Here is a 24,230-nt window from a genome sequence, read left to right as displayed (position 1 = left end):
GATGGTGGGATGGTAGTTAGACAGTAGGTTGGCAGTGAATTAAAGGCGGGTCATGATTACTGATGGCAAGCAGTGGGAACCAATTTTTAATGCTTGTTCATTACGAGTCATGGATTAAATTGCCCATTTTGTGATTAAGTTGATCAAAAGGGAGAAACACTTGACTTTTCTATGTTCCCATTGCCTTCAGATCCACAGTGGGTTATAGATGACTTGCAGCAGGCAAAGTCATCTTCCTGGTGGATTTGGAGGGAGGGGAAGCTGCTTTTCTTGTGTGGGGAGTTTTGTTCGACCAGGGAAAAGGAGGCCAAGCTTGGGGGGTCAATAGCTGTATGTGAAACTGTGTTTATGGCACCACTCTCCATACCCTGCCCAAATAAACCTGATAGAATAGAGAGTGCACTGGAAAATATGCATGACTTGAGTGCAAAGTACCGTTTGTTTTTCTGGGACTGCTACCGCTGCCAATGGCATTGCTGCCCTGCTCTTGTGGCAGAACTTAGTTCCCCATTCAGCAAGATCATTGAGGGTTGGTGGGAACTGGAGTGTGGCCAATGTTTAACAATTCCCAGGTATGCAGCATCTGCCAAGTGCTTGATTACCGCAGCGCACCCTTCCATCACATCGCAAGGCTTTCAGATTGGACAACATTACTGTCCATCAAAGCCATGTTTCAGCCTATCCCCCAGGATTCTCTTTACAATAGGCCCATTTATGTTTCAAACTGTAGTGTCATCTTAATTTCAAAAGCATTGAATTTCAGAAGAACCCCATTTCCAGTGTGTTATTTTTAATCCTTTTCCTGTCCAAGGGATGTGTTAGTGGCGCTGACTGGTGCTCCAAGTCTCAACTCCTGATACAACAGATGGGGTTGGGTAGGCAGAGCAAGTGGCCAAGTGGGAGGGAGGGAAGCGAGGGAAGGAGGGAAATGCGTGATGGAGAGAGGGAGGTGCAGGACAGGCTGATGACCTGCTTCCCTGAGGACTAAAGTCCAGGCTAAAGTGACACTGCTGTTGCAGGGTAGGAGGCAGTGGTGATCCAGCGAGTGGAACCTTAGCAAACAGCGGAGGATGGTGACGGTCACAGCTTCTTCTCTCCCTCCTCAATCTCCACCCTTGCTAAAACCATTGGGGCTACGGACCCCAAGTTCCCAATCAATGAGATAGCATAGAACAGGCAGTGACGTTAGAACTGATCCCCAACATGAATCAACACCTTCTTGAGAGGGGTTCGGAAAGACTGAGGAATGGGGAAAAAAGAAACACCAAAGACTGACTATGAATCATCAGACATTCAGCTTTTGACATTTGACCATAGTGAGGATTTATAGACGTCAGAGATTGTCCAGCACAGAATGATACAGGGGCTAAAAGGGTTAAACAAAGGTTACATGAATTTAGTTTGCAATTGGTGTTCCAAGGAAGAGTCATTTGGACTCGAAACATTAGCTGTTTCTCTCTCCACTGATGCTGCCAGACCTGCAGAATCTTTTCAGCATTTTCTGTTTTTATTTCAGATTTCCAGTATCATAGAATCATAGAAGAATCCATAGAATCCCTGCAGTGCAGAAGGAGGCCATTCGGCCCTTCGAGCCTGCACTGGCAACAATCCCACTCAGGCCATATCCGCATAACCCCACAAATCTACCCTGCAAGGCTCCCTGACACTCATGGCCAATCCACCTAACCCACACATCTTTGGACTATGGGAGGAAACCGGAGCACCCGGAGGAAACCCGTGCAGACATGGGGAGAATGTGCAAACTCCACACAGTCAGTGACCCGAGGCCGGAAATGAACCTGGGTCCCTGGAGATGTGAGGCAGCAGTGCTAACCACTGTGCCACCGTGCTGCCCAACCTACAGTATTTTGCTTTTATTTGAATTGCAGACCCTTGTGTTTAGAAGGGAAGGAGGGAAGTGAGTGATGGAGGGAGGGAGACGCAGAGCAGGCTGATCTAATTTAGGTTTTTAAAATGATAAAAGGATTTTATCCAAAAATGTGTGGGTTAGGTTGACTGGCCATGGTAAATTTTCCCTCAATGTCAGGGGGGGCTAGTAGAATAAATACATGGGGCTTGCGGGGATAGAGTTTGGATAGGATTGTTGTCGGTGCAGGCTCAATGGGCTGAATGGCCTCTTTCTGCACTGTATGGATTCTATGATTTGCTGGGGTATATAGAAATAAACTATTTCCACTGGCTGGGGGGTAACATTGGGCTTCAGGAGTGAACTCAGAAGCATTCCTGACACAAAGATCTTGGAAATCCGCAACTCTCTCAACAGCAACAGTTCATTTGTCGCCTTTAATGCATTAAAATGTCCCAATGAGCGTTGAAAGGAGAATTAGACACTGAGCCACGTTAAAAGGATATTGGAGCAGATGGCTAAAAGCTTAATCAAAGAAATTGGAGTGTCTGAAAGGAGGGGAGCGGGCAAAGGAGAGAATTCAATGGACCTTGGCAGCTAAAGTCAGGACCATCAGTGGTGGAGTGATCAAAACCAGAAGTCAAAAGAGGACAAATTAGATGAGCGCAGGTTTCACTGAAGTTGTATAACCAAAGGAGTTTACAGAGATCAGGAGGGATGAAACCATGGAGGGATTTGAAAAGAACAACAACATAGCACCTTTAACATAATGAAATATTTTAGACAATTACATGGGTAAGATGGGTTTAGAGGGATATGGGCCAAACACGGGCAATTGGGAGTAGCTTAGTGGTTAAAAAAAGGGGGCACATGGACAAGTTGGGCTAAAGGGCCCGTTTCCATGCTGTAAACCTCTATGACTTTATGAAACTTCTGAAAGTGCTTCACAGATGTAGTATAAAGGCCTGGCACATAGAGGGTTAATGTGGGACTGAGTACAGTACCATCCACACAATGATGTAAGAGGCACATGACCAGCACCCAGGATCAGTTGAGTGTTGGACAGAGATGTTTGTACCAGCAAACATGGAGACAGCTCCTTGCTTGTACCCTCCACTGTATATTTGTAAATAGTCCCAGGAATCAATAAAGACTTACAGTTATAAAGGCAAAATACCGCAGATGATGGAAATCTGAAACAAAACAGAAAATGTTGGGAAATACTCAACAGGTCTGGCAGCAATTGTGAAGTGAGAAATAGAATTAACATTTCAAGTTTATGTGATTTTTCTTCAGAGCTAATGAGGGGGAGAAATGTGATGGATCATATACTGTATGAGTGGGGGTGGAGCAGACTAGAAGCTCAGTAATAGATGGGAGCTCGGAGAGATTGTAACAAAGATGTGTATTGCACAAGACAGGAAACATTCATGGCAGTGTGAAGAACTATAGGAGGTGCGAGTAGCGGCAGAAAAATAAGATAACAGAATGTTCCAGTAGGAAAACAAAGCTGAGTGTTCAATGAAAGCAAAATTAAAGAACAAGTGACAGATGACCCAATGAGGGAGGGGGTGGGGAGGTTTTGTATTGGGATAAAAAATGCTTTGGATATAAAAGAAAGGGTCATGATGGAGGAGAAAAGTCACATGCTGAGGTTGTTGAATGAACTGTTGAGTCTGAGGACTGCAATGTGCCGAATTGGAAGTTGAGATGCTGCTCCTTCAGTTTACATTGGACTTCACTGGAACATTGCAGCGGGGCAAGGATGGACGTGGGCGTGAGAGCAAGATGCTGAGTTGAAATGGCAAACAATGGGAAAGTTGGGGTCATTCTTGCTCACTGAGCGAAGGTGTTCCCCAAAGTGGTCATCCAGTCTGTATTTAATCTCCCCAGTGCAGAGGACAGCACATTGGGAGCAGCAAATGCAGTACACCAAATTGATGCAGGTGCAAGTGAGATGTTGCTGCACCTGAAAGGAGTGTGTGGGGCCTTGAACAGTGAGGAGGGAGGAGATAAAGGATCAGGTGGGAGGAAGGTATAAAAAAAGGAAACTATGAAGATATGAGGGGTAAATTGACTGTGGTAGATTGAGAATCTACACTAAAAGCTATGTTGGTAGACAAGCAATGGCCAGAATTTAAAGAATTAATACACAGGGTGGAATTTTACTGGTTCACCCTCTCCATCGATGGACAGAGCGAACCAGTAAAAATCGCGCGAGAGCAAGGAAATCGCGCCCGATTTCCTGGCTCATGCGATCTAACCAGGATTTCCAGCACGGTCAGCCTCTCACCCATTTCCAGCAAGAAGCTGAATCATTTATTCAAATATATTTAAATGTTCATTAGCATGTCTTTAGTGAGTCCGGTGTTCAATCATCTGGGCAGTGCCGGGGGTGGGGCCTATTTTTCGCATAAAATTCCCCCCATGGTTTCCAACAAATAAAGAATCCAACAGAAAATGTAAATCGACTGTGGCTAACAAAGGGAGTTGAAGATTGTATTAAATCAAAGGAAGAGGCTTATAAAGTTACCGAAAAAAAGTAGTAAGCTTGATGATTGGGAGCATTTTAGAATTCAGGAAAGGAGTACCAAGGAAGTGATGAATAAAGGGAGAACAGAACATGAACATAAACTAGCAAGAAGCATCAAAATGGCTTGTTCAAGCTTCTATAGATAAAGTAAAAAGATTAGTGAAGACAAACATGGGTCCATAGCAGGAAGAGTCAGGAGATTTTTATCATGACACAAATGAGGTTGAAAGGTCATCTCAGTGTCAAAGGTGACACCAAAATTTTCAACAAACTGACTTAATCTCACACTATGGCCAGGAAAGGAACAATATTTTGAGTGGGGATCGAAAACAATCGCTTCATTTTTCCCAATATTTAATTGGAGGAAATAATTCCTCATCCTGTACTGGATGTAAGACAAGCAAAAATGAATGAGGATTTCAGCAGAGGCAGAGGTGATGTTATAGAGTTAGTGGTCTATTAAATAATGAGGGGCATTGATATCTTTTTCCAAAGGTAGGGGAGTCTAAACCTAGAGGGTATAGGTTTAAGGTGAGAGGGGAGAGATACAAAAGGATCCAGAGGGGCAATTTTTTCACACAGAGGGTGGTGAGTGTCTGGAACGAGCTGCCAGAGGCAGTAGTAGAGGCGGGTACAATTTTGTCTTTTAAAAAGCATTTAGACAGTTACATGGGTAAGATGGGTATAGAGGGATATGGGCCAAACACGGGCAATTGGGACTTGATTATTGGTTAAAAACTGGGCGGGCATGGACAAGTTGGGCCGAAGGGCCTGTTTCCATGCTGTTAACATCTATGACCTCGATGACTAGTGTAAATAGGCAGTTTTAATGATGACCCGATATGTGGCTGGAGTTCATCTTGATGTCAGTTGTGACAAAGTTGTGAACAGTCTGGTTTAGTCTCAAAACATTGACAGGGAGAGAAATGGAATTGGAGCCACAAGCTCCAAAAAGGCTTGGGGGATGGATCATTTCAAATATTCAAGCCTGAGAGTTTTATTGGGGTAAGGGCCTGCAAGGATAGGGAGTAAAGGCAGGTAAATGGAGTGAATTAGGCATCAGCTGTGATCTAATTTAACAGCGGGATTGCTCAAGGGGTTGAATTGTCTTCTCCAGTTCCTGTGTTTGTAATTTTCTCTCACTATTTGCAGATACTTTGTGAGTTTTATTCTGCAGTTCCAATTTCACAAAGCTCTGTGCAATGCATCTGGACACCAAGGACCTCTGCACAAATGTGACATCTACCAGTCACGCCAAGCTGGTGACATACTCCGGTAGGTTCTGCATCGTTATCTGTAAAAGATGCCTGCCACAATATTATCAATGGTGTGTGGAGACTGAATCCTGTGGCCACACAGAGCATGCTCAAATCTCATTAAAATCCAAAATTGCAGTTGAATAAAGGGTTTTCCCATAACGCACCTGCCTGAGAAAGACACAAAGGCCCACTGAGGAAATGTAGTGTTAGCCAGGCTGACCATCTCCCTGCTCTTCATTTTTGTCTCTCCTTTCTTTGGCCTTCAGTCACTGCTTCTTGCTGAGGTACTGAGACCTCACCACTTTTATCAGAATATTAAATAAGGCAGTCTGCTATACCTGTCATTGGGGCCCCAGAATTGTTGAGCTCCTTGACTGGCTGGACTTATTTTTATTGTATAAAGTGATTTTGAGAACCTACGTCATCAGGGATGGTGGCAGCCCAACCCTGTGACTGGAATATTGGTCATAGTGATATCCACCCAAAGACATTACAAAACTAAATAGCCACATGGCTGGGAGGAATGATACAACACCATATTTGTTATCAGGATGCACGTGTAGAATCCAATATAAACCTACCGACATAGGCACTGCCAATGCATGAGGCAGCAATCCTGGATTCTACACTGAATCGAACCAACCAGCGATCTCTTCCACTGGCCGGAATTCTCCGATGTCGTCTGTCCCACCACTAGTGCCAACGGGAATGGAGAATTTAGCGCTCAGCCAAAACTCCATTCACAGCAGCAGGACCAGAGAATCCCACCCCCAAACCAGGTCAGGGAATCCTGGCCACTACATTACATGAGTCTGTGCCATCTTGGAAAATGATGCGTAAATACTTTCCTGTGCTCTCTCTTTCAGTAAAGCACTGAGCGCTGGTTCCTCTGAAGCTTGGCAGGTTATCCTTGAGCAGATGACTGGCAGCAACAAAATGGATGCTTCAGCCCTGCTTGAGTATTTTACACCCATCACTGGCTGGCTGCAGGAACAGAACAAGCAAAACAATGAGGAGCTTGGTTGGCCCGATTTTGAATGGCGCCCTCCAGTCCCTGATGGATACCCAGGTGGCATTGGTAAGTGTCAAGAAGGATAGGTGTAAGAAATGGGTCAGGTGTTAGAGGACACTTACCTCAGGCATTTGGTCAAGCCTGTACCAGCAACCAATCAGCTTCATTCAATCAAGTGCAGCAATCTGACTGGCTATGCCGTACCTCTCTGGGTTATTCAGTTTTGAAGGAGAGCTGCTGGTCTTGATGAAAACTGATTACAATAAGCAATCTGCAGAGTCACTATTCCCAGATCTCCCTGTGTGCCTCATAATGTCATCAGTGTAAATACACGTGTACGGGCTGTTAGAATCAGAGAATCCTTACAGAAGAAAGCCATTCAGCCCATTGTGTCCATGCTAGCTCTCCTAAGGAGCCATTCACATTCTGCCACTCTCCTGCCCTCTCCCCTCATTCCTGCACATTCCTCCTTTTCAGACAGGCCACCCTATCCCTCATGTCTGCAGCGACCAAAAAATTTGGACTGTAACCCTGCAGGTTACAGCACCTGAGGTACGTATCCAGACACCTTTGAAATGAGTTGAGGATTTCTGCCTCTACCATTCTTTCAGGCAGCAAATCTCCGACCCCCACAACCTTTTGAAAATCAATTCCTCAGACCCCCTCTAATATTTCTACCCATCATTTAAATCTATGCTCCCACATCACTGACCTCACTACTGACGGAAATAAGTCCTTCCCATCCACTCTATCCACAACCCTCACAAGCTTGTACAGCTCAATTAAACCTCGTCTCAGCCTCCTCTGATCTAAGGAGAACAAATGATCTAATCTTCCTCAAAGCTGAAATTTTTTCCAGTCCTGGCAACATCCTTTTGAATCTCCTCTGTACCCTCTCCAATGCATTATATCTTGCTGTAATGAGGTGACCACAATTGCACACAGTATTCAAGTTGTGGCCTAATTAGTGTTTTGCATAGTTCCAGATAACCTCCCCTTAACCTCCCTCTCCAACCTTCAATGCATTGGCTTATAAAAGGAAGCATTCTATAGCCCTCCTAGTGCTCAACCAGTACTCTAGACTCAACATAAGTAAAGTTATATCCTGTGATACAGGATAAGAAAGTTGATATCGGTGAGTGTAACATGCTCGAGAGAAACACATGTATTTGAACCATAAGAGAAAATGCTGGAAAATCTCAGCAGGTCTGGCAGCATCGGTAAAAAAAGAGCTGACATTTCGAGTCCAGATGACCCTTTATCAAAGCCTGAAATGTCAGCTCTTTTCTCTCCTTACAGATGCTGCCAGACCTGCTGAGATTTTCCAGTGTTTCCTCTTTTGGTTTCAGATTCCAGTATCCGCAGTAATTTCCTTTTAACAAGTATTTGAACCCAGTGTTTCCAAAGCTGTCCACCAGTGGGGTTATCCTGACCTCCGATCTGGGTCTGATTTAGACTTTTTATTGACAGAGAATGATCACTGGGGTTGGTCAAAACTCCATTATCATTTTATCATGGGTCGACCAGGATAATAGAAAGCGAATTAGATGGACGTTGGTTTATTTCATTTAGCAATTTCTTGCTGAGTGTGAATCTCCTACCCCGATTCCTACGTTACAACAATGATAACACAACTTTCAGTAGTTGCGGCAGACAGTGAGACCCTTCATTGTACATCGTCATTGAGTCAGTTCCTGTGAGATTAACTGAAAGAACAAAGGAAAAACTTGTATTTTTATAGGACCATTCCCAACCTCAGGATGTGCTTCAGAGTCAATCCAGTCAGTTGTTTGAAATGCCTGGTCACTTTTGTAATATTAGAAAAGTGGCAGCCAATTTGTGCACAGCAAGATCCCACAAACAGCAATGACCAGATCAGTGGTTAGCAAACTAGGTTGGTGAGTGGGTCACCTGAGTGGCTCTCCTTCATCTCAGTGGGCCAAAAGATTGAAATCAGGCTTGTTCACTCAAGATTAAATTAATTTGATACATGCCGAATACTTCATAACACATTATAAAAATAATGTTTAATTATAAATATAACTACTATCAACTTCAAGTGGTAAAGTTGAAGTAAAATATATATTTACAGTTGGGACACAGAGGCTCTCACAGTCAATGCTGTGAGCAATCAGCAAGAACCTCGCTTCACTTGCCCTTGCTTTACGTGCGAATTACTTCAGTCGCAGCGTTAGGAAAATAACTACATGGATGGAAATCAGCGGAATGTGGCAGCCCCGTGCAAGGGCAACAGTCAACAAAATGTCTTGTGGGCCACACTCAGAGCCCAGATGGCCTGCATTTTGTCCCTGGGTCGTAGGTTCCCATCACTGGTCCAGATCATCTGTTCTTTGAATGATGTTGGTAAAAGGATAGATTTTAGCCAGAACACTCGAGATCACATCCCTGCTTCAAAAAGGTGCCTTGTTGTCTTTTACACCCACCGGGAAGCAGACAGGTTTAACATTGCACATGAAAGATTGCATCTCCAACAGTGCAGCACTCATTCAGTGTTGCACTGGTGGGTCAAATGATATTATGGGGGTCATCCTAAACTCTAGAAACGAGTATGTTGGTGTAGGATGAGGTGTAATAATGTTTAAGTGTCAAATTCGACTCCCAACTGGTTCACTTGGATTTAAGGGCGGTCGGAAAGGATTGGGGGACAGTGAACCATATGGAGAAAGGTTGGCCATTTAAATATTATAGTGAGATTGCAAGCCAGAGAGTTCACCTATGCCACAGGTTTAACCCAGGTTGTCTGGGTTTTCCAGACCACAGGAACTCAAACGGTCAAGGGATGAGAGGACAGCTTTGGATAAAGGTCAATGCTTTTGCAGCACTGCTTGTGGTCCAGGAACAGCAGCAGTATTTGCCCCTACCCAGATCCAGCCAAATGACCACCTTGTCATGTGAGGCACCACAGATTCAAGCAAACTACCTCCTCCCGCCACCCTCCCCAGTCCCTCCACAGTCCCTCTGCCAGTCAGGAATCATATTCTCCTCACCCATTGCATCTCTTGTGTCACGGTTCATCAAAATAAAAAGCCTGCTTGGAGATTACCATAATTCCTTACTTGCTGCTTCAGTTCCAGAATATCCCCCTCTTGACTGGGAATTAGGTCTGTCAATTAAGGCTGGCTTCCCTAAAGGAAAACATCCACAGCATGCAGAGCAGATCAAACACTCCAACCAAAACTCCATGGCCCTGCTTGGAGAATTCATCCCTCGAAATATCGGTGCCAGATGTTCTGGCGTGGGACATTTAACACCGGATGGCTTACTCCTGCCCCTATTGCATATGTTAGATGAGAGTGCTACCAACCGACATAAGGCCAGAATATCGAGCCAAATCAGGAAGCCTTTAAACAGGTTTAGTTTTACAAAAATTACACTTTATTCATTATATTTCTAAAATTCATTGTATAACAGCTTAAATTTGACATTTACAAAAAGTGCAATACAGCTAAATTCCTTTCAACATGGTGTGTGGCGCACTGAGAAGTTTCACTACCTTTACAATTATAGATTGTAGTTAAAATGGATATTTCATATCAAAGATTCTCTGGTACATACAGCCCCTTTTTCCCAGTCTCTCGGTTTCCTATGGTGGGGCATTAGAATGTCCCCGTTTCCCACTAAGTGTTGCGGCAACTACCCCAAGCTTCAGTGAGCCCCTCAGCATATGTATCCTGAGCCTTGGGGCATGGTAGGCTACAACACTGACAGCTCTTTACACTGGTTTGAGGGCAGACCAAAGGGAGTCTTTCACTGAATTGATTGTTTGCCAGCAACAGTTGCTGTTTATCTGGGAGTGCGTTTCTGGGAATAGTCTGTAGAGTCTCAGAGTCGTGCACCATGGAGCTACTCAGGCTGTACATTGACTGAAACCACTGCAGACCTTGTCCAAGATTTTCCGTCCCTGCCCTGGCGGGGGATGCAGCAGGCCAGCCCAAAGTCCATTGACTCTAACCGGGAGCGGACAGGGCTGGAAAATCCCACCCCTTCTTCATTAAGGCACATTCCGGAAGGAGGCAAATGACATTCTCTTCCCCACCACAGCAACCTCGAGGGCAGTATGTGGAGGAACTGAGGCTCTGTGCATGGGGGAACTGAGGCTCTGTGCATGGGGGAACTGAGGCTCTGTGCATGGGGGGGAAGGATCTGACACAGACAACCCTTCTCAGCAGCAGCCAAGATAGTCTTGGTGCTTGCCAGAAAGTTCTGGCGATGAAGCATTCTGTCAAATGAATTTGCAAATCTGTCTATCTGACAATGTGCACCACTTTCAGCAGGCAGTTGAAGCAAAAGTGAGATGCTTAAGCATCCGATCTTCCATTTTTCCTGTAACTTTATAGAATTCCATGCAGCTTCTGAAAGAGGGTCAGCTTACTGGAATTTCACTTCATTTGTTGGTTTATACTTGTTCAACTCTATGAACCTCGAGTTTTGAAAAGGTTTGATCGTTTTTTTTTAGTTTAGTTTATTTATTAGTGTCACATTAGGCTGACATTAACACTGCAATGAAGTTACTGTGAAAATCCCCTAGTCGCCACACTCTGGCACCTGTTCGGAGAATTTAGCATGGCCAATTCACCCAACCAGCACGTCTTTCGGAGTGCAGGAGGAAACCAGAGCACCCAGAGGAAATCCATGCAGACACGGGGAGAACGTGCAGACTCCGCACAGACAGTGACCCAAGCCGGGAATTGAACCCGGGTCCCTAGCGCTGTGAGGCAGCGGTGCTAACTACTGTGCCACCGTGCCGACCCTCATAGCGATATCCTAGTGAGATCATAGTGCTGATGACACAAGAGCAGATAAATACCCCCAGAATCTGTCAGTGACAGCATTATGGGATGTAATGACATTGAACGGGACCACAGATTTAAACACTATGGCATTGGTTAGAGCGTTGCCCATAATTCCCCAAAGTTTGAGAGTGTGCTGGCTGCACACATCTGCCAAATCAACTCGTGACTATTCTGAGTGGCTGAACACAGGTAGGAATTACCCAGTGTGTGCCTTGTGTGTTGCCATGTTGTCATGCAGTCATCTAAGTGCTAGCCGAATGGGCTCCCACTTTAGCAATGCCTCCAATTTAAAATCTGCAACCTTGTCTTCAAATCCCTCCATGCTCCCTTCATTCTGCTATCTTCTCCAACTTTACAACCTTCCAAGTTCTCAGTTCTCTACAATCCTTCAATTCTGGTCTCCTGTGCATCTCCTTGCCCCACAAATGGTGGCAATAACTTCAACACCTGGACCATAATCTCTGGTACCCCTTCCCAAAACCTCTCCAGCTCATTACCTGTCTCTCTTCCTTAAGATGCTCATTAAATCCATTTCTCTGACCTAGATTTTGGTCACCTGTCCAAATAGCTGTAGCTCAATGTCAGATTTAGTCCAATGAAGAGTCATGGGACATTTTAACCACATTAAAGGTGCTATATATATACATTGTTGCTGCTGCTGCTGTTGTTGTTATTTCTATTGTTGTTGTTTTGTTCTTGCTGTTGTAGTTGCAGCTGTTTTGTAGTTGTTCTTGGTGTTGTTGCTGTTTTTTGTTGTTGCTTTTGTTGTCGTTGCTGTGGGTCTTGCTGTTGTGGCTGTTGTTTTTGATGTATTGGTGTTGCTGTAGGTGTTGGAGTTCTGTATGGTCTTGTTGCTGCTGTTGTTGTTAGTATTGCTGTTGTTACTGCTGTTAGTTTTGCTGTTGTTGTTAGTATTACTGTTGTTGTAGTTGCTGCTGTTGTTGCTGCTATTGTTGTTGCTATTGTTGTTAGTGTTGTTTTCTTGTTACTGTTGTTGCAACTGTTGTTGCTGTTGTTAGTGTTACTGTTGTTCCACTGTTGTTGTTGCTGTTGTTGGTGTTGTTCTTAGTGTTACTATTGTTACTGTTGTTCTTAGTGTTACAATTGTTACTGTTGCTGCTGTTGTTGCTGTTAGTGTTACTGTTGTTGCTGTTAGTGTTACTGTCATTGCTGTTGTTGCTGTTGTTACTGTTGTTGTGGTTGTTACGGTTGTTGCTGTTGTTGTTGTCGCTGTTGTTGTTAGTGTTACAGCTGCTGCTGTTGCTGCAGTTGTTGTGGTTGTTGCTGCAGTTGTTAGTGTTGCGGTTGTTGCTGTTGTTGTTGTTAGTGTTGCTGTTGTTGCCGTTGTTGCTGCTGTTGTTATTAGAATCACTGTTGTTACTGTTGTTGCTGCTGTTGTTAGTGTTACTGTTGTAGCCGCTGTTGTTAGTGTTACTGTTGTTGCCACTGTTGTTAGTGTTACTGTTGTTGCCGCTGTTGTTGGTGTTACTGTTGTTGCCGCTGTTGTTAGTGTTACTGTTGTTGCCACTGTTGTTAGTGTTACTGTTGTTGCCGCTGTTGTTGGTGTTACTGTTGTTGCCACTGTTGTTAGTGTTACTGTTGTTGCCACTGTTGTTGCCACTGTTGTTAGTGTTACTGTTGTTGCCACTGTTGTTGGTGTTACTGTTGTTGCCACTGTTGTTGCCACTGTTGTTAGTGTTACTGTTGTTGCCGCTGTTGTTGCCACTGTTGTTAGTGTTACTGTTGTTGCCGCTGTTGTTGGTGTTACTGTTGTTGCCGCTGCTGTTAGTGTTACTGTTGTTGCCACTGTTGTTGGTGTTACTGTTGTTGCCACTGTTGTTGCCACTGTTGTTAGTGTTACTGTTGTTGCCACTGTTGTTGGTGTTACTGTTGTTGCCGCTGTTGTTAGTGTTACTGTTGTTGCCACTGTTGTTGATGTTACTGTTGTTGCCACTGTTGTTGGTGTTACTGTTGTTGCCACTGTTGTTGATGTTACTGTTGTTGCCACTGTTGTTGGTGTTACTGTTGTTGCCACTGTTGTTAGTGTTACTGTTGTTGCCACTGTTGTTAGTGTTACTGTTGTTGCCACTGTTGTTGGTGTTACTGTTGTTGCCGCTGTTGTTAGTGTTACTGTTTTTGCCACTGTTGTTGGTGTTACTGTTGTTGCCGCTGTTGTTGGTGTTACTGTTGTTGCCACTGTTGTTAGTGTTACTGTTGTTGCCACTGTTGTTGCCACTGTTGTTAGTGTTACTGTTGTTGCCACTGTTGTTGGTGTTACTGTTGTTGCCACTGTTGTTAGTGTTACTGTTGTTGCCACTGTTGTTGCCACTGTTGTTAGTGTTACTGTTGTTGCCACTGTTGTTGGTGTTACTGTTGTTGCCGCTGTTGTTAGTGTTACTGTTTTTGCCACTGTTGTTGCCACTGTTGTTGGTGTTACTGTTGTTGCCACTGTTGTTGATGTTACTGTTGTTGCCACTGTTGTTGGTGTTACTGTTGTTGCCGCTGTTGTTAGTGTTACTGTTGTTGCCACTGTTGTTGGTGTTACTGTTGTTGCCACTGTTGTTAGTGTTACTGTTGTTGCCACTGTTGTTAGTGTTACTGTTGTTGCCACTGTTGTTGCCACTGTTGTTAGTGTTACTGTTGTTGCCACTGTTGTTGGTGTTACTGTTGTTGCCGCTGTTGTTAGTGTTACTGTTTTTGCCACTGTTGTTGCCACTGTTGTTGGTGTTACTGTTGTTGCCACTGTTGTTAGTGTTACTGTTGTTGCCACTGTTGTTAGTGTTACTGTTGTTGCCACTGTTGTTAGTGTTACTGTTGTTGCCACTGTTGTTGCCACTGTTGTTAGTGTTACTGTTGTTGCCACTGTTGTTGGTGTTACTGTTGTTGCCGCTGTTGTTAGTGTTACTGTTTTTGCCACTGTTGTTGCCACTGTTGTTGGTGTTACTGTTGTTGCCACTGTTGTTAGTGTTACTGTTGTTGCCACTGGTGTTGATGTTACTGTTGTTGCCACTGTTGTTAGTGTTACTGTTGTTGCCACTGGTGTTGATGTTACTGTTGTTGCCACTGTTGTTGGTGTTACTGTTGTTGCCACTGTTGTTGATGTTACTGTTGTTGCCACTGTTGTTGGTGTTACTGTTGTTGCCACTGTTGTTGATGTTACTGTTGTTGCCACTGTTGTTGGTGTTACTGTTGTTGCCACTGTTGTTGATGTTACTGTTGTTGCCACTGTTGTTGGTGTTACTGTTGTTGCCGCTGTTGTTAGTGTTACTGTTGTTGCCACTGTTGTTGGTGTTACTGTTGTTGCCACTGTTGTTAGTGTTACTGTTGTTGCCGCTGGTGTTGCCACTGTTGTTGGTGTTACTGTTTTTGCCGCTGCTGTTAGTGTTACTGTTGTTGCCACTGTTGTTGCCACTGTTGTTAGTGTTACTGTTGTTGCCACTGTTGTTACTGTTATTGTTGTTGCTGCTGTTGTTAGTGTTACTGTTGTTGCCGCTGTTGTTAGTGTTACTGTTGTTGCCACTGTTGTTGGTGTTACTGTTGTTGCTGCTGTTGTTAGTGTTACTGTTGTTGCCGCTGTTGTTAGTGTTACTGTTGTTGCCACTGTTGTTAGTGTTACTGTTGTTGCCGCTGTTGTTGGTGTTACTGTTGTTGCCACTGTTGTTGGTGTTACTGTTGTTGCCGCTGTTGTTAGTGTTACTGTTGTTGCCACTGTTGTTGGTGTTACTGTTGTTGCCGCTGTTGTTAGTGTTACTGTTTTTGCCACTGTTGTTGCCACTGTTGTTGGTGTTACTGTTGTTGCCGCTGTTGTTGCCACTGTTGTTGGTGTTACTGTTGTTGCTGCTGTTGTTGCCGCTATTGTTGCCACTGTTGTTGGTGTTACTGTTGTTGCCGCTGTTGTTAGTGTTACTGTTTTTACCACTGTTGTTGGTGTTACTGTTGTTGCCACTGTTGTTAGTGTTACTGTTTTTGCCACTGTTGTTGGTGTTACTGTTGTTGCCACTGTTGTTGGTGTTACTGTTGTTGCCACTGTTGTTGGTGTTACTGTTTTTGCCACTGTTGTTGCCACTGTTGTTGGTGTTACTGTTGTTGCCACTGTTGTTAGTGTTACTGTTGTTGCCGCTGTTGTTAGTGTTACTGTTGTTGCCACTGTTGTTAGTGTTACTGTTGTTGCCACTGTTGTTGGTGTTACTGTTGTTGCCACTGTTGTTAGTATTACTGTTGTTGCCGCTGGTGTTGCCACTGTTGTTGGTGTTACTGTTTTTGCCGCTGCTGTTAGTGTTACTGTTGTTGCCACTGTTGTTGGTGTTACTGTTGTTGCCGCTGTTGTTAGTGTTACTGTTGTTGCCGCTGTAGTTGGTGTTACTGTTGTTGCCACTGTTGTTGGTGTTACTGTTGTTGCCGCTGTTGTTAGTGTTACTGTTGTTGCCGCTGTTGTTGGTGTTACTGTTGTTGCCACTGTTGTTGGTGTTACTGTTGTTGCCGCTGTTGTTAGTGTTACTGTTGTTGCCACTGTTGTTGGTGTTACTGTTGTTGCCGCTGTTGTTAGTGTTACTGTTGTTGCCACTGTTGTTGGTGTTACTGTTGTTGCCACTGTTGTTGGTGTTACTGTTGTTGCCACTGTTGTTGGTGTTACTGTTGTTGCCACAGTTGTTGGTGTTACTGTTGTTGCCACTGTTGTTGGTGTTACTGTTTTTACCACTGTTGTTGGTGTTACTGTTGTTGCCACTGTTGTTAGTGTTACTGTTGTTGCCACTGTTGTTAGTGTTACTGTTGTTGCCACAGTTGTTGGTGTTACTGTTGTTGCCACTGTTGTTGCCACTGTTGTTGGTGTTACTGTTGTTGCTGCTGTTGTTGCCGCTATTGTTGCCACTGTTGTTGGTGTTACTGTTGTTGCCGCTGTTGTTGGTGTTACTGTTGTTGCCGCTGTTGTTGCCACTGTTGTTGGTGTTACTGTTGTTGCCGCTGTTGTTGGTGTTACTGTTGTTGCCGCTGTTGTTGGTGTTACTGTTGTTGCCACTGTTGTTGGTGTTACTGTTGTTGCCACTGTTGTTGGTGTTACTGTTGTTGCTGCTGTTGTTGGTGTTACTGTTGTTGCCGCTGTTGTTGCCGCTGTTGTTGGTGTTACTGTTGTTGCCGCTGTTGTTGGTGTTACTGTTGTTGCCACTGTTGTTGGTGTTACTGTTGTTGCCACTGTTGTTGGTGTTACTGTTGTTGCTGCTGTTGTTGCCGCTGTTGTTGCCACTGTTGTTGGTGTTACTGTTGTTGCTGCTGTTGTTGCCGCTGTTGTTGCCACTGTTGTTGGTGTTACTGTTGTTGCTGCTGTTGTTGCCGCTGTTGTTGCCACTGTTGTTGGTGTTACTGTTGTTGCCGCTGTTGTCGCCGCTGTTGTTGCCACTGTTGTTAGTGTTACTGTTGTTGCCGCTGTTGTTGCCGCTGTTGTTAGTGTTACTGTTGTTGCTGCTGTTGTTGCCGCTGTTGTTGCCACTGTTGTTAGCGTTACTGTTGTTGCTGCTGTTGTTGCCGCTGTTGTTGCCGCTGTTGTTAGTGTTACTGTTGTTGCTGCTGTTGTTGCCGCTGTTGTTGCCGCTGTTGTTAGTGTTACTGTTGTTGCCGCTGTTGTTAGTGTTACTGTTGTTGCTGCTGTTGTTAGTGTTACTGTTGTTGCCGCTGTTGTTGCCGCTGTTGTTGCCGCTGTTGTTAGTGTTACTGTTGTTGCCGCTGTTGTTAGTGTTACTGTTGTTGCTGCTGTTGTTAGTGTTACTGTTGTTGCCGCTGTTGTTAGTGTTACTGTTGTTGCCGCTGTTGTTGCCGCTGTTGTTGCCGCTGTTGTTAGTGTTACTGTTGTTGCCGCTGTTGTTAGTGTTACTGTTGTTGCTGCTGTTGTTAGTGTTATTGTTGTTGCTGCTGTTGTTGCCACTGTTGTTGGTGTTATTGTTGCTGCTGTTGCTGTTGTTGCTGCTGTTACTGTTGTTGCTGCTGTTTTTAGTGTTGTTTGCAGTTACTGGTGTTGCAGTTGTTGTGGTTACTGTTGTTGCTGTTGTTGTTATTGTCGTTGCTGCTGTTGTTGTTATTATTGTTGCTACTGCTGTTGTTATTAGAGTCACTGTTATTGCTGCTGTTGTTGATGTTACTGTTGTTGCTACCATTGTTAGTCTTGCTGTTGTGAGTGTTGCTGTTGTTGTTCGTGTTACTGTTGTTGTTAGTGTTACTGTTGCCACTGTTGTTAGTGTTGTTGTTGTTAGTGTTGTTGTTGTTAGTGTTGCTGTTGTTGTTAATGTTGCTGTTGTTAGTGTTACTGTTGTAGTTAGTGTTGTTGTTAGCGTTGCTATTGTTGTTAGTGTTGCTGTTGTTATGCGTGTTGCTGTTGTAGTTAGTGTTGTTGTTCGTGTTGCTGTTGTTAGTGTTGCTGTTGTTGTTAGTGTTACAGTTGTTACTGCTGTTGTTGTTACTGTTGTTGTTAGTGTTACTGTTGTTGTTAGTGTTGCTGTTGTTGTTAGTGTTGCCGCTGTTGTTAGTGTTGCTGTTGTTGCTGCTGTTGTTGTTAGTGTTACTGTTGTTACTGCTGTTGTTGTTACTGTTGTTGCCACAGTTATTGTTGTTGTTGTTAGTGTTACTGTTGTTGCTGCTGTTGTTACTGTTGTTGTTAGCGTTACTGTTGCCGCTGTTGTTAGTGTTGCTGTTGTTGCTGCTGTTGTTGTTAGTGTTACTGTTGTTACTGCTGTTGTTGTTACTGTTGTTGCCACAGTTATTGTTGTTGTTGTTAGTGTTACTGTTGTTGCTGCTGTTCTTACTGCTGTTGTTGTTACTGTTGTTGCCACTGTTGTTGTTGCTGTTGTTGCTGTTGTTAGTGTTGTTGGTGTTACTGTTGCTGCTGTTGCTGTTGTTGCTGCAGTTACTGCTGTTACTGCTGTTGTTAGTGTAACTATTGTTGCTGTCGCTGTTGTCGCTGTTGTTGCTACTGTTGTTGTTAGTGTTACTGTTGTTGCTGCTGTTGTTGTTACTGTTGTTGCCACTGTTGTTGTTGCTGTTGTTAGTGTTGTTGGTGTTACTGTTGCTGCTGTTGCTGTTGTTGCTGCTGTTACTGCTGTTACTGCTGTTGTTAGTGTAACTGTTGTTGCTGTCGCTGTTGTTGCTACTGTTGTTGTTAGTGTTACTGTTGTTGCTGCTGTTGTTGGTAGTGTTACTGTTGTTATTGTTGTTATTCTTGTTGTTGCTGTTGCTGTTGCTATTAGTGTTACTGTTATTACTGTTGTCACTGCTGATGTTGCTACTGTAGTTGGTGCTGTTGTTAGTGTTACTGTTGCTGCTGTTGTTACTGTTGTTGCTGCTGTTACTGTTGTCGCTGCTGTTACTGTTGTCGCTGCTGTTGCTGTTGTTACTGTTGTTGCTGCTGTTGTCGCTGCTGTTGTTACTGTTGTTGCTGCTGTTGTCGCTGCTGATGTTACTGTTGTTGCTGCTGTTGTCGCTGCTGATGTTGCTACTGTTGTTGGTGCTGTTGTTGTTGGTGTTGCTGTTGTTGTTAGTGTTACAGTTGCCACTGTTGTTAGTGTTGCTGTTGTTCCTGCTGTTGTTGTTAGTGTTACTGTTGTTACTGCTGTTGTTGTTACTGTTGTTGTTAGTGTTGCTGTTGTTAGTGTTACTGTTGTTGTTAGTGTTACTGTTGTTACTGCTGTTGTTGTTACTGTTGTTGTTAGTGTTGCTGTTGTTAGTGTTACTGTTGTTGTTAGTGTTACTGTTGTTGTTAGTGTTACTGTTGTTGTTAGTGTTACAGTTGCCGCTGTTGTTAGTGTTACTGTTGTTGCTGCTGTTGTTGTTACTGTTGTTGCTACCATTGTTGTTGTTGTTGTTAGTGTTACTGTTGTTGCTGCTGTTGTTGTTAGTGTTGTTGCCACTTGTTGTTGTTAGTGCTGTTGTTGGTATTACTGTTGCTGTTGCTGTTATTGCTGCTGCTGTTACTGTTGTTGCTGCTGTTACTGCTGTTGTTAGTGTTACTGTTGTTGCTGTCGCTGTTGTCGCTGTTGTTGCTACTGTTGTTGTTAGTGTTACTGTTGTTATTGTTACTCTTGTTGTTGCTGTTGCTATCAGTGTTACTGTTGCTATTGTTGTCACTGCTGATGTTGCTACTGTTGTTGGTGCTGTTGTTAGTGTTACTGTTGCTGCTGTTGTTACAGTTGTTGCTGCTGTTACTGTTGTTGCTGCTGTTACTATTGTCGCTACTGTTGTTGGTGCTGTTGTTGTTAGTGTTACTGTTGCTGCTGCTGTTACTGTTGTTGCTGCTGTTACTGTTGTTGCTCCTGTTACTGGTGTTGCTGCTGTTAGTGTTACTGTTGTCGCTGTTTTAGCTACTGTTGTTGTTAGTGTTACTGTTGTTGCTGCTGTTGGTAGTGTTACTGTTATTGTTACTCTTGTTGTTGCTGTTAGTGTTACTGTTATTACTGTTGTCGCTGCTGATGTTGCTACTGTTGTTGGCGCTGCTTTATTGCTCTTGTTGTTGCTGTTGTTATTGCTGTTGCTCTTGTTTCTGTTTCTGTTGTTACTGCTGTTTCTGTTGCTGTTGTTACTGCTGTTTCTGTTGTTGCTGTTGTTACTGCTGTTTCTGTTTCTGTTGTTACTGCTATTTCTGTTGCTGTTTCTGTTGCTCTTGCTGTTGCTCTAGTTGCTGTTGTTACTGTTGTTTTTGTTGCTCTTGTTGTTGTTGCTCCCATGACTATAATCTGTCACTTAAATCCTTGCAGACAAAGTCACCGATGAAAGATTAGCACAGAACTTTGTACAGAACTACGACAAGGTTACGGAGAAAGTATGGTTCGATTATACAGAGGCCTCATGGACATACAATACCAACATCACTGAACATAACAACAAGGTCATGGTATGTTCATCCTTTTTGGCAGCATCCTAAGCCCCATATGCAGTTTCACCTGGACTCGAGGACTATATTAACCAAAATTGAAGGCAGCGGATTTCTCGGGAGGATACCCTTCCCAAGTTCCAATGATATTGTAATTCAGTGGAACTCTGCTTCAGAATTTGAATCCACAAGGTGCAAAATGAGTGAAAACACAACTGTAGTTCTCTGAGCATTAAACCAAATCTGGTCTGTCCTGTCAGTGAACACTTGATATCTGATGGCAATAAATCTCCATTAGCAACATCCAACCCTTTGATAATAGAACACCAATGATTTTTCTTTGCTACATGTAGAATAGACCATCATTGCAACATCTTGCTAAAGGACATTATCACAGGATCACAGAATTGATATGGTGCAGGAGGAAACCATTTGGCCCATTGTGCCCACACTGGCTCTCCAAACAAGCATCATGGCTGAATGCCATTCCCCTGCCTTTTCCCCATACCCCTGCACATTTTTTCTATTCAAGTAATCATCTAACACCGTCTTGAATGCCTCGATTGAGGCTGCCACCACCACACCACCAGGCTGTACATTCCAAACACAAACAAAAGTTTCTTTTATCACATCTGCTTCTTTTGCAAATCACTTTAAATCTGTGTCCTCTTTTTCTCAAATGTTTTACGAGTGGGAACAAGTTCTTCCTACCCACTCTGTCCTGCCGCTTCATAATTCTAAACAATTCTATCAAATCTCCTTTTAACCTTCTTCTCCCTAAGAGCAGCCCCAAATTCTCTAATCTACCCTCGTAGCTGAAGTTTCTCATCCTTGAGTAGCACAGCAAGCCAGGAAATACCAGCAGGAGGATAGAAACAAATTTCCCGGGCCATTTTGTATGGCGCAATTACAATACTATGATGAGTATTTGCATCTATTTAGAGAGCCCAGGGAGGTCGGGCTGGCTATCTGGCAGGATGGGCATGTTGGGGCCAGCGATTGGGGTGGGGGGATTGGGGAAACCACCCGGAGGCTGACTGGTGGGGGGCCAGTGCGCATGCACCAATCTTTCTATTGGGAGCTCTGCGCATGCGCAGTGGCCCCCTCAGCGTGCTGATGCCGGCCTCTCTGGTGGGATTCGCCCCCCCCCCCCTCCCACCCCCCACTGTTGCCCAAAAAACTGGCGGAAAAATTTCCCATTTTCCCACCCTTTTGGGCACGTAGTTTTTTGGGGGGGAAATTGCCCCCATATGCTTTATCAACTGCTCTCTCCACCTGTCCCGCCACCTTCAATGATCTATGCACATATACACCCAAAAAATATCCATTGGCTATTATTCACTGCTTCCTGTGATTCAACGAATTTTGTATCTACATTGCTATTGTCCCTTATATTCCATGAGCTATAACTTTGTCATTGGCTACCAGTGACTCGTTCCCACTAATGTACAATAAACCATCATTGCTGAGGTTCTGGATAGTACATGACCGTGGACAGACCTGTCAACACATCACAATATGTCACTCCCAAATTCATTGTACATGTGCATCTCGAGGGAGAAATGTTAACCTAACCTTTCCAATGGGAACTAACAGGTGGGACGCTGGTTTTATACACCACCCAATTTTATCCTTTCATTAGGGTAATATCGGAGTATAAAACCAGGTGTTCCACTACTTTACAGGATCATAGAATGGCTACAGCTTAAAGGAAGGCCGTTTGGCCCATTGTGCCTGTGCTGGCTGAAAGAGCAATTCACCTACTGCCTCCTCTCCATGGTCCTTCACATTCTTCCTTTCAGATAATAAGTTCCTTTTGAAGGCCTCGATTGAACCTACCTCCACCACACTCTCAGCCTGTGCATTTCTGATCTTAACAATTTGCTGCGTGAAGATGTTTCTTTCTCGTGTTGCCATTGTTTCTTTTGCCAATTACTTTAAATCTATGTGCTCTGGTTCTCAATCCTTCTACTACTTTGCTCTGTCCAGACCCTTTCTAACCTCCTTGAATCTTGTTCTTTTTGTAACTCTTAATAAAGCCCACCATTCTGTGAGCTTTATCCCTCAGCAGCAACCTTCAATAATTTATACACCTATACTCCATGTCCCTCTGCTCCTGCACCCCCTTTAGAATTGATCTTTTTATTTTATATTCTTCCAGAATGAATCACTTCAGATTTTGCTGCATTAAGTTTCATCTGCCACCTGTCTGCCCAGTCACCAAATTGTCCTTTTGAAGTTCCACACAGTCCTCCTCACAATCTGCAATACTTTCAACTTTTGTATCATCCGCAGATATTGAAATTGTGCTCTGTAAAACAAGGTTTATGTCATTAAAATATATATATGTGTGTATATATAATATTCACTATTTCCTGCCACTTAGCCAATCCAATATTGTTAAGATCCAGGCCAGAAACTCCAAGGTATTTTGTGAAGTTAGCCTAGACCCTAGATTTTACATCTGATTTTGGCATTAGGATGAGAATAAGGTGTTTCACTCCAAGTATTATTCAAGTGACCCACTAGGAAGCTTTTATCAAACAAAGGTTATTTAAGAACATAATTAAAATATGACAAAAAGAATTAGCGTAACTTTTACCAATTGTAAGACTTAAACAGGACACAGTATAATTCCTAACAGCTAGCTATCTCTGTTGTTCCAAGTTAAACACCATCCCACAGACATACACCCTTCTTCAAACTTAGCACAAAAAAGCAAGTATGCTCACGTGAAGCTGGATCTTCAGTTTTGTAACACCTGTGGACAGAAATCCACACCAGCTTTTTGCAGAGAAGGATATCCTCAAAACGGCCAAACTTCAGAGAGTTAAATTTAATGTCAGGCAGCTTCCAAAAAGAGCCGCGTAGAGAACAGAAACTCCAACTCCAGAGAGAGGAAAAAAGCACTGTTGCTACTCTCCACTTGGAGCTACTACTGAAATCGAAACGAAAAACTGGATTTTTCTGTGAAGCATAGCTGCCCCTAGCCACATGACAGGCCCTGTCAATCACCCACAGCCAAACTCCATTCTGCAATCCTAAGGGACCATTAAAACCACAGAACACTGTATTCGGCCAGATTCAAATCAACATGATATCAATTACACTGCCTCAGCAACAATAAAGGACACCAGCCAACAGATAACATGGTGCCGACAAATTGCCAAGGACTGCAGAAACATCCTGCAGAGAAACATGATTAAAATACATTTCTTAAAGGCACAGTATCATCACAATATCCATGTTGCTACTGTCCATTTCATTCCAGTAGCTATAACTTTGCACACAAGTCTGTTGTGCGGCACTTTATCAAATACCTTTTGGAAGTCCATGTACGCCACATCAACAACATTACCCTCAACAATCCTCTATATTACCTCTTTAAAAAGCTCCACTAAATTAGTAAAGCACAATTTGCCTTCAGCAAATTCATGCTGCCTCACCTTAATTAACCCACATTTGCCCAAGTGACCATTAATTTTGTCCCAAAATATGGTTTCTAGAAGTTTCCCCTCCACCTCCCACTTTCCTGCCTGTTAGATTCCAATTGGCTGCATTTACCCCTGCTACAACGCGAGGGGTGTTACTTCTTGCACATGCACAGATGCCGCACCAGTGTCTCTGACATCACTGATGGCCCCACCCCAGGCTGCTGCCTGCAGCTAAACAAACAAAGATATTTCTGTCCTGGTTCCTCTCCCCAGAGACCCCTCACTGTTTCTTCACATCCTCCAGGACCTCTCACCACTCGTATTGTTGCTGGCTCGCTCCCTGAATGGACAGCGGGAGTGGCAGGCAGAAACAAAGGGAGTAGCAAAGGAACATGCGAAATAATAGGGGGAGTTGAGAGAGAGAAGGAACAAGCAACCTCGCAGTGAAAGGCAGGAGGGA

General features: G+C 43.8%; 1 protein-coding gene across 1 annotated transcript in view; it reads left to right on the top strand.

Annotated features, from left to right (window-relative positions):
- ace (angiotensin I converting enzyme (peptidyl-dipeptidase A) 1) overlaps nucleotides 1-24,230 on the top strand; it is a 200,629-nt gene that overhangs the window by 113,761 nt on the left and 62,638 nt on the right. The window contains exons 11-13 of the mRNA XM_078223747.1: nucleotides 5,553-5,675; nucleotides 6,526-6,737; nucleotides 20,221-20,357. Coding sequence (XP_078079873.1) covers nucleotides 5,553-5,675; nucleotides 6,526-6,737; nucleotides 20,221-20,357 — 472 coding nt within the window. The remainder of the gene's footprint in view (nucleotides 1-5,552; nucleotides 5,676-6,525; nucleotides 6,738-20,220; nucleotides 20,358-24,230) is intronic.

The sequence above is a fragment of the Mustelus asterias genome, chromosome 11 (genome assembly GCF_964213995.1).
Source record: "Mustelus asterias chromosome 11, sMusAst1.hap1.1, whole genome shotgun sequence".
Lineage (NCBI taxonomy): Eukaryota > Metazoa > Chordata > Chondrichthyes > Carcharhiniformes > Triakidae > Mustelus > Mustelus asterias.
This window is presented reverse-complemented; position numbering and strand designations above follow the sequence as displayed.